Source organism: Aplidium turbinatum, chromosome 7 (genome assembly GCF_918807975.1).
Source record: "Aplidium turbinatum chromosome 7, kaAplTurb1.1, whole genome shotgun sequence".
Classification (NCBI taxonomy): domain Eukaryota; kingdom Metazoa; phylum Chordata; class Ascidiacea; order Aplousobranchia; family Polyclinidae; genus Aplidium; species Aplidium turbinatum.
In genome coordinates, this window is record NC_137478.1 from 23,665,085 (window position 1) to 23,675,171 (window position 10,087).

Consider the following 10,087-nt stretch of genomic DNA (forward strand, 5'->3'; position numbering starts at 1 on the left):
ACAGTCTGGCAAGTTTCAATCATGTTTTTAACTGGTCACAGATCTGAGAACAAACTATCTGCTTCAAAAGAAATACAAGAAACAACCAAGAAATTCCAAAAACCAAAGCGGGGTCGCAAGCGAAGTGTCGCCGCCAAACCACCAACTATAAAAGATCAGCCGGACGCGTCTATGTCAGAACCAGTCGACAGCAAGAAAAAGAAACTTTCACCGGGCTGTAGCGGCCATGTCTTTCCTATCACTAAGCCCCTTCAAATCAGACGACCAAAACCAGGCGAAAAGTTAACCGCTTCTGTTGCTCCATTGGTCAATACTCAGCCCATCTTGCCGAAGCCAGCTACAGTTACTGTGGAGCGGCCAGCCACGACTGTTCCACATGGCAACCCTATTTTATTGTTACCTGTATCTTTGCAAGCTAATCAGGGTGTCGGTCAGGGAGACACCCCAAACGTAGGTGGTTTATCTTTGGTTACTCTTCAAGCGTCGCAAGATCTTTTCAAATGTTTTGGTTTCAACAAAACTATTGAGAACTCTAATCAAGCTCGTAAACAGTGGAATACAGCTGTCAAAGCACCAGCCTCTCTTAATGCTGCAGCTAGGTTCAGCGGCAGCACTGGAGCTACAGTGCTGGCCAATTTGGCTCGGCAACAAGTTCAGTCTTACAGGAACTTAAACAAAACCCAAACAATTCGAACAGGGCCGGTCACCCAACAGATTGAACCTTTGAATTTGAAAATGGGCGAAACGACCGTGCCTAGTTCGAAACCAAAGACTGTAGCACCCATTCAGCCTGTGATTGCTCAGAATCATAACCTCCCGCGTTTGATCAAAAAAGAAAATCCAAAGGTATCATGTGCGGATAATAAGAAGTTCTCAAGCCTTCCAACATCAAGCAAACAGCCGCAGTCGTCTAAACTGATCACTGTCAAGTTCAAAAGTATCGGAAAGAAGATTCGGATAGCTCCAGCTCCATCATCAAAACAATCATTAAGTCTAGGAGTCGGCAAGAAACAATCCAAGTCTCCTTCTCCCGGTAAGTTGATGATTTCTTGTCTACGCATGTTTCTTCTTTGATTTATTTTAATTTTGCTTTGTATTGTCAATACAGCGATGTGTTTATTCATTTGATGTAAAAAACAACAAATTTGCTGTTAAATAGTCATTTATAGTCGACCTTAAATAAGTTTACAAGAAAGCTGAAGCGCACAAGAATTTATAATTTGCATACAAGTCCCTGACCACGGGCGCAATGGCAAATATAGAAAACGAACAGTTTGACAAATCTTTCAGTGTAGAAACTTGTGACAGTGAATTACGATTGGACTCATCTAAGGTTTATCTGTGAAGAACAATTACTTTGAGATATTTTTTTTGTATGAGAGAGAGAGGCCAAAAGTTATGCAAATATACTCACCCATACAACCACAGTACTTACTAATTTTCCTGCCTTTTTACCAGTATAATTCCCCTAACAACGGTTCCTATAATTCAGTGGTCTCCAACCTGTGGGTCGCGACCCCAAGTGGGGTCCCCTTAACTTTTCCTGGGGTCGCCACAACTCACCATATTCAATTTGTTACCGTTTCAATTCATTACCGAAAAAAGACCGATACTTTTTTCTAGTTCGCAACCTATGCCTGTGTTTTGGAGTACAGCTTGGTACCTCGTGTCACAAATAAACCATTGTAGTGCAATAATCAAAAACGGAATAGTTGCGACCAGTAGGACAGTGCAAAGGCATTCGCGATGCTAGTTTAGACTAACTTTTTATTATTCAAGGTGACTCCAGAACGAGCGAATAGTTATTTATGTAGGTGTAGTGTGCAGACATTTCATCGGCCGTTTACGGTTTGCTTTGCAGCTAGTAATGATACTAATTTGTAGCTAGTAAATGTAGCTAAATATTATACAAAAATGGTAGCAAAAATATCAGAAAAAGATCATATGACGAGGCTTTTTAAAACTTGGTTTCATTGAATTTAATGACAAACCAAAGCGTGTAATCTATCTTAAACTTTAGCTGGTTTAACATAATGTATTAAACACAAAACAAAATATATAACATAATGACTCAAACGTTTTCGACACGTACGTGTGTCCTCATCAGGGATTCAATCTGCAATATAACTTACATAAATGAAAAATTGTAAGATAAATTTGACTTTGCACTGTCTGTAACTGTAACGACACTCTGGACTGAAAAGCACCTTTTCAGTCCAGAGTGTCGTTACAGTTACAGACAGTGCAAAGTCAAATTTATCTTACAATTTTGGGAAAAACAAAATGGGGTGGCATGTAAATGTTGAAAATCATTTTCATTTAAATTGAGGTCGCTTCTTAAAAAGGTTGGAGACCACTGCTATAAATGACATAGCAGAAACCCAGTAGTAGTCCGAAATGTTTGCTCTTGTTTCCTCATGACCTTGTTTCGTTTTATCTTTGTATTTGTTTGCCAACGGATAGCGTTATGTTTAGTGAGCACATTCGTTCAGTTTTTTACGAAAGTTAACCGTGTCTTCAAAAAATGATGGGACAACGCACGTTCCAGTGAAAAACTTTGTTCATTCTTTATTGAGGCTGTTCAAAATAAAAAGATTTCGCAAGATTTGGTATCGAATTAACGAAACCAAATTTGTGCAACGTTCTTTCATGTTATCGTTTTTTTAATAAAATTTATTTTAGACACCCTTTTGTAGTATTTCTGAACTTGTTTTGAAGTTTAATATCAAGAAGACTAATGGGTAATTTTACAAGAAACTGATTTTAAAATGACATTCTATTCCAAACTATATTATAGATGGAGCATTGTTCAGTTCACTGCAAGTTGTTGTTGGAAATTGTGTTTGGGAAGCTTGAAAATCTGGCAATTTTTTCAGACGTTGAAACGTTGTAAAAGCACAACTTTTATCATTCTTTTGTGCGTGATGCACCCAGCCAGTGAACCAGTCTTGTTTCACGTCTGCTGACGTTGAATCAATGTGAAAAAGGACAACCTTGCTGGCTGGAGAACACCATTCTTTCTATGCAAATGGTCAATGGTCATAGCAATACTCTTTTGTATCATGCTTTGTAATTCGCTTGATATACGCCCTGGGACTATTGATTGTATTTATGTGTCTCATTAGTTGTCCAAAAGAGTAACCATCCACTGTGACCGATGTGTATCTCGGCTGAAGATAATTCTAAACATCATTGGCCAGTAATTTGAAATATTCTTGGTTAAATTCTGGATGGAGAAAAAAGAACAGTTAATAAAAGTCATTGATCGGTCTATGTATTCCAATGATGCAGATTACGTTTGCTCATCACCAGATGTAGATGATGTCCACCTGGAGCCGCGGCACAGTTGCAAGCGACAACGCATCAACCTCCGACACAAAGCTGCTCCTCCTCCCGGAACTCTGGAGTATGAGGAGTCGGTGGAAGTGGTGAGGAGAACTTGGGTTTATTTTTGATGAACATTGTTCATGTTCTAGTCGAAAATTAAACGATGTTGGCCGTGTGGCAGGTCGAAAGGACCTTATGTTATCGCTTATTGAGAGCAAGCAGTTATGATTTAGTGATATACTCATAGCGATGTATGAAAGCGGATATAAAAAGTGGCTACCTTGCTTTCCTGTTTCCATCATAAAGTTTTACTTAACAGCTAGCCACTGAGGCACAAGCCTGCATGTGACAAAAAAAAGAAAAGAAAACACGTTAAACGAAACACCAATATGATAAGATTGAGTTTCGCTTCTAGCAGCAGGATTGTTGTTTATTTTACAAGTGTTGATACATGGACCTGTTTTAGCCTGATGCTGTTCCGAAAGCTAGCGACAAACCGCTACCACTACAGCGAACCCACAGCACCAGGCTAAAACATATCGTTTGTATCTGCACTACACTTGTGAAAAAAACACCAATGCTTTAACGTGTGTTTTGTGTAATGTTACTAGGAATTCGAAACGATTAAGTGATTTCTAGTGATGTTCATCATGTTGAGCACAAAAAATGTTATTGATTACAAACATAAGGGCGTTGTTTTTAACTTTAACATTTCAAAGTGAAGACTTGAACCTCAAGATACGTTACTGTTTACAGGCGTAAAACGTTTTAACTGCATTTCGGTTTCAACAAACACCACTTAATTTCACGACGCCATACTGCTGTCACAACATCATAAAACTTGTTTTCTTCAGCAAAGACGTTTACTTGCCGAGATTAAACGAGCTCAAAAAGCAAAAGCAAGAGCCAAAGCGAAACTGGAAGCGAAAAAAGTGAAGTCGGTTCTAAAAGATCTGGATGAGGATCGACCTCTTGTAGTTCCAGAGTTGAAGCCGCAAACTCCCGAAGAGTCTAATAATGGATGGAAATGGACCGGCAAACCTTATTCTTCATTCGTTTTTTCTGTTGTAAGTTGGTTTTTTTTTTAAACGTAATGCTTAAGTTAGGTTGTACAATTGTGCAGTACCATATTAATGTACCAAGATTTCTAAACTGCGTAGGTATGTCTTCGATTTGTTCTATGATGCAAATTTAGAAGTGAAGTTTGTAAAAGAATATTTTTATTAACTTAAAAAAAATTTCCATCGGTTGTTTACTTAGTCTTTATTTATTTTGGTTTAAAACAATACAGTTTAAATCTCTTTAGACAAATGGAAAGTATGTCCAAAGATGCTGTTATCCCGGGATGACTCGGTTGGACAAGGACGGCACCTCCATGGTCTTAGTCAGAGATTGTGTCTTCCTCCTAGCTGGTGGCTCGGATGAGCTCCCTTACATCGCAAAGGTGTCTGCTCTTTGGGAGAAGCCTGACACCAAAGAAATGATGCTCAGCCTGGTCTGGTTTTACAGGTTGGTAGATGATACCAGCTTTTCTAACTGGTTTCTAATTGGTTTCTGATTGGTTTGATGTATGGTTTGATGTTACAACACATGTATGTAAATTATTACAACCACTTTTTAGATACAAAATATCGTAGCATCCATAAACGAAAAGAAGTCTTACTTGAAACGTAATCAGTTATCGGTAATGATCTGTCTGATCGTCTGTTCTAATAGCGCTCGTAAAACATACCCCCATATATAATCTCGACATCTCCCAGGTTCTCCCGACTGTAGGGTTATCCTCTGACAGTTTAATGATAAACAAAAACGTTTGTTTACACGATACGTGTCTCAACGTTCAATTCATATAATTCTGGCCTTTTTTTTTTATAAATTACGGAAATGAAACATCTGAATTCTTTTCTTTTTGCAGACCCGAACATACTGAAGACCCCAAACTTGCGAGTGTGTGCGAAGATGAATTATTCCTTTCCCGACACCAGGATGAAATAAGTGTGGCGTGCGTCGAGGAGCGATGCAGGGTCCTGACTTACACACAATTTTGCAGGTTGGTAAAAGTCGCACCGGATCTATTACATGAGATCCATTTTTCTCCCTATCCCCAAATGGAAAATTACACATCTATTTTGTATGGATCATTTTATTTTCTCTAAAAACAAAAAACTAAACAAATTAATCACACCACGTTTACAAAGATCGGAGATGAACATAGCACGTTAAAAAGAAAACCTTTCAGATCAGACAACTCAGACAATAAAATAAAGTCTACTGCACTCTGTCACGTCATTTGTGTGGTGCGAACTGGTATTACAAATGACGTCACTTAAAAGCGATAACGCTGCTTGAACATCTGCTAGGGTTGGTTGACAGCACAGAAGAACAGTTATTCCTATGTACCCTGTTTACACCGCTTCAATGCCTGGTGACGTAGAAATGATGGGAAAAGGGACCATTTTCGGTTTGGTTTGGTTTTCTTCTCGTTATTTCAAAGTGGTATTATTGCATAGAAAAATGTTCTTTCTGGATAACTTTTAATTTTTTTCGTTTTGGGATTTTGCATAAACTGCTGGTCAAAAAGCGACCGTCCTTGTCGCAGCTTTTAGTCGAAACCCTTCATTTGTGTAACCTTTCGTACGTTCTTCCATTTAATTCAAATATCGACATTTTAGTCAAAGTTGGCTTTCACAATGTCTTGACTGATTTTACTCGAAGTGTTTTTTTTAAATCTTTTTCTGTTTTTTTTTTTGTCCGCTTTTTTGTAAATGATCTTTTGTAAATGTGGAAGAAAGTTTTGTTTCACCTGTCCTTTTGCGACAGAAAGAGAAATTGGTTTGCCATTGATTTCAAATATAAATGTTTATTGTTTCTATTGGGTAGAAGCATTCCTGCCAGCAAATAAGTCTCTTTGCAATCATACCTCCTTGCCTTGTTAATCTTTTTATCCATTTCACAACCGAAAAACGTCGTTTATTTGATCAAAATCATGCACAGCTCATATCCGCATTTTAACATAAACGTGTTTTTGTTGGGTCTAAAGCAGGGGTTCTTAACCTTTTTTCCCTTATTACCCATTTCTGTCCAGATCAAAGTCCCATTACCCAAAATCTAATTTTATCTATTTTGCCGTATTAAAGATATAGAACAGCGTTATTCAACAAAAATAACATTTAATGCAAAGAACAACATCAATAGTGTCAGTGAGACATTTGTTCTTGTTTTTTGTGTACAATCGATGCAATATTGGGTGCGATTTTGGATACTGCACAACTCAAATCTGACTCCAGATCTAACAGCTTGTTTCGGGATTTTGATTTCAAAGCAACAACACTTGAAATTGCTGATTCGCAGAGATAAGTAGAATATATATAGGTTACATAGTCAATAATGTTAGTGATTTTTGCGCAACTTTTGGATATGCTTTCCCCAGAATTTTCCCAAGCTTTCATCTTCAAAAGAATAGGCCTATAGCTCGCTCGTCTCAACACTAACTCTAAATGTAGCCTACACTTGGCTATACTACTTCAAACAGCAACGCAGCCATCAAGCTTGCTCATAAAACAACTGTAAATGAACTGATTAGACAAGAAAAATCTTATCATTATGTCACAAAAATAAAATACATAAAACTGGCGACAAAAATGATGAGAAAATAAATTCCTATGACGAAACAATTTTAAAAATGATAAAATATCACTGTGCTTGTTTGGTTGTTTTGAAGGGACTCAAAACATCAAAAAAAGTGTAAGTAATAAAGCAACTTTACCACTTACAGCTGTGACATTGTTTGTTACATCTATAATTCTATATATTCTGGTTCAGCTGATTACCCACCTGCTATCTTCAAATTACCCACATGTGGGTAATTACCCATAGGTTAAGAACCACTGGTCTAAAGCATGGGTCCAAAGCGTTTGTTTTTCTTTTCTTTGTTTGTTGTTTTTCCTAGACATTGCAACAGTTTTTTTGCGACTGCTATCCCACTCAATACATCAATTTTTTTACATTGTGTCAACGTCTGAGAACATTCAATCAGTGTAAAAAGGATTAATTTTGTAGCTGAAAAACCACCGCTGACTGGTGAGGTCAAAGCAATTTGACGTAAAAATTGCGAAAACTAGTGTGCTTGAGAAATACTGCATCATCCACTGCAGTAATAGTTTGTCGAATTTCACTGTCGCTTTTGCAGACGACACCATCACATGACAGAAACTGAATCATAGTTTAATGTAAATTAACCTGTCAACAAAATTCATCAATTTTCTGTTTTTAATCACCACTGGATTGGTCAATGGAACACTGAAAGGCCGAACATAGGCTAATATTTTAGCTTGTTAAATTGAGCTTTAGGTAAATGAAGGGTTGTGTTTTTTGTTACGTAAGGTACCTTTTGCTGCTGGTTGGGGTCACGCAAATGTAGGAAGAGAGTGACTTCCTTTTTTGACCGTTTTTTCACCAGCTACGATTTTGATTTTGGCTTTCTGTCCAGAGACGAGGTGTTTATTAGCCATTATTTTGCAAGTTGTTGGACTAGAGTCGCACAATTCAAAGCCAAATGCGTTGCGCAGTGCGCACTCAAATCATCTTGGTAACAATCGCATTTCGTCATGATTTCGATTTATTTTTTGCCGGATCACGCTTCAGTCTATTAGCTCAGTGAGCAAAATCAGCCTTTTTACTTTTATCCAACGTGCGCAGATGGACCGACATCAATAAAAAAAGCCGTATGGGGATGTTAAACCAATGTAAAAAGGACAAATTTTTCAACCAGGAATATTGTTTTGCAGGGCTCAGGCCTCGTTGCGGCGCGACAGGTTATGGAAGGAACACGACATTCGCAACATCGTGCCTCGTACCAAGCCTTGCCAGTTTAAGCGGCCCGATATCCAGGGAGAATCTCCGCTCGATCCTGGGGACATGTTTTATTGTCGGCAAATGTATGACGTCATGCAGCGGAGGGTGAGAGCCAAGTTGCCGACACCTACTTCTCTTTGGCCAGAACATCGACAACGAAACTCTGTACCGTCAATGTGAAACTAAGCAGGAAAACAATGTTTTTTGTGTTGATTCTACGTTTAAAGACCGCATTACAGCCTGGTGAACGGCTGACCTTGCTTTGCATGGACAAAGGTGTTATGGAGTGACTTGTTTTTGTGAACTTGTCAAGCAAAAATATGAATATTCTTCTTAAAGTTATTTACAAGAGTTTTCAACCTCTTTACTCTCGTTTCTCCCTTGCCAAGTTTTTCGAAGTAATTTCACTCCGTCAGTTATGCTAGAATCAGAATCTGCCCATTGTCAATTTACTCCATTGTTCTGTGGATAGTTTTGTCTGGTTGGGAACTCCTGTTTTAACGTTAAGTTGATCTTAATCTTCTTTTGTATCTTCAGAATAAGTTTGCGACCTCCAGAAAATCTCCGTTCTCGTAGGCTACCTAAAGACGTAGGATTTTAAAATTTGTTTAAAAATAAAACTTTTATGAAAGTAGTCACTTGCTCTGGTCTAAATTAACCTTTTGTGGAGTAAAATTGACTTCAAAGTTTCAAGTTTTAAATGAAGATGAAGAAATTACCTCGTTGTCAATGGATAATGGGTATTATAGTCTGAGCTGCACAAAAAGCATTCGTCGTCTTCGACGTGGATAGTAATTAGTGAACAAGCTAATGCATTGACTTATTCAACGAAACCAGCTATTGTTGCGAAGTTTCTAGACATTAAATTGATGAAAAAAATCGTTGTTTTATCGTGAGTTGTGTTCTGGCTCCTTTCCGGAGTAAATCCGACTTGCCAATTCGTAACTGACTTCACACAACGTTCATAAGCCAAAGTTGCTCGTTTCCTAATAATTCTACGTTGAGATCCTAAAATCCTGTGCAAAGTGAAATGGCAGCAGCAGCAACAGTTCTCCCCATTTTGCTGCATCTTTCTTTCGCTTTGTTGTACAGTACATGGCAACAAGAAAACTTTCACTTGTATCAAACAAACAAAAAGGCTCAATCGTAATTGTTCTTTTTGATTGTGTCAGTGACCAAACGAATATACTTTTGCGTTATTGCAAAAATACAATGTTAACAGCATCGTCTTTGATGAAAAAATAATTTATTCTACGTCAAGGATTTAAAATATTTTTTTTTGCTATAAAACTTTGTATAATTTGAAACTTACCCTACTTGCTTTTTTAACCGCTTGATTAAGAAACAACTTTTGCTTAATTTGATTTCATGAAAACGATAGAAGTTTTCTTTTCAAATGATGTCATTGTTTTCAAACTTGAACTAGCTAAGTTTGATACCAATCTTAAGCTGAAAAGTTTCAAGACTTGAAACTTTAGTCATGCCTTACCAAAGCAAGCTAATCCATTGCTGTTTTGACGCGATTACGTCATTAGAATTCAACGTGATATTTCATTGCAAAGGCACAACTCAGACAGCAAACTCCGCCATTGTTACGTAGACGTTGAATCAATGTCAAAATGGTGAAATTTGCTGTTTGGAGAAGTATTTTGGTGATTGAAAGATGTAGACAGACGTATGTTTGTTCAACATTTAGATACGTTCAAAAAACGTAAAATAGTATTGTTTTTGATGCTAGTTATTTTCAGGTTCTTTTGTTCCCACATTTGCTTTTCTTTAATGCATAATAAAGCGACGTTCTTCATCTTTTTTGCGCTTTGTGGCGTAAAAACGACGTGAAACGAGCAGAATGTTTTCGTGGTGTCTGTGCATTGATGCTGCTCACGAATAAAAATTTTCAAAGGTG

At 37.7% G+C, this 10,087-nt stretch overlaps 1 protein-coding gene across 2 annotated transcripts in view; it reads left to right on the top strand.

Annotated features, from left to right (window-relative positions):
• The window catches only part of LOC145774192 (uncharacterized), a 33,209-nt gene extending 23,122 nt beyond the window's left edge, over positions 1-10,087 (top strand). The window contains exons 4-9 of one of the 2 annotated variants that reach the window (XM_082585363.1): positions 42-1,033; positions 3,292-3,428; positions 4,182-4,394; positions 4,634-4,836; positions 5,243-5,377; positions 8,115-10,087. In XM_082585363.1, coding sequence (XP_082441489.1) covers positions 42-1,033; positions 3,292-3,428; positions 4,182-4,394; positions 4,634-4,836; positions 5,243-5,377; positions 8,115-8,361 — 1,927 coding nt within the window. In that variant the 3' untranslated portion in view covers positions 8,362-10,087. The remainder of the gene's footprint in view (positions 1-41; positions 1,034-3,291; positions 3,429-4,181; positions 4,395-4,633; positions 4,837-5,242; positions 5,378-8,114) is intronic. The other variant, XM_082585364.1, reaches the window with a different exon arrangement.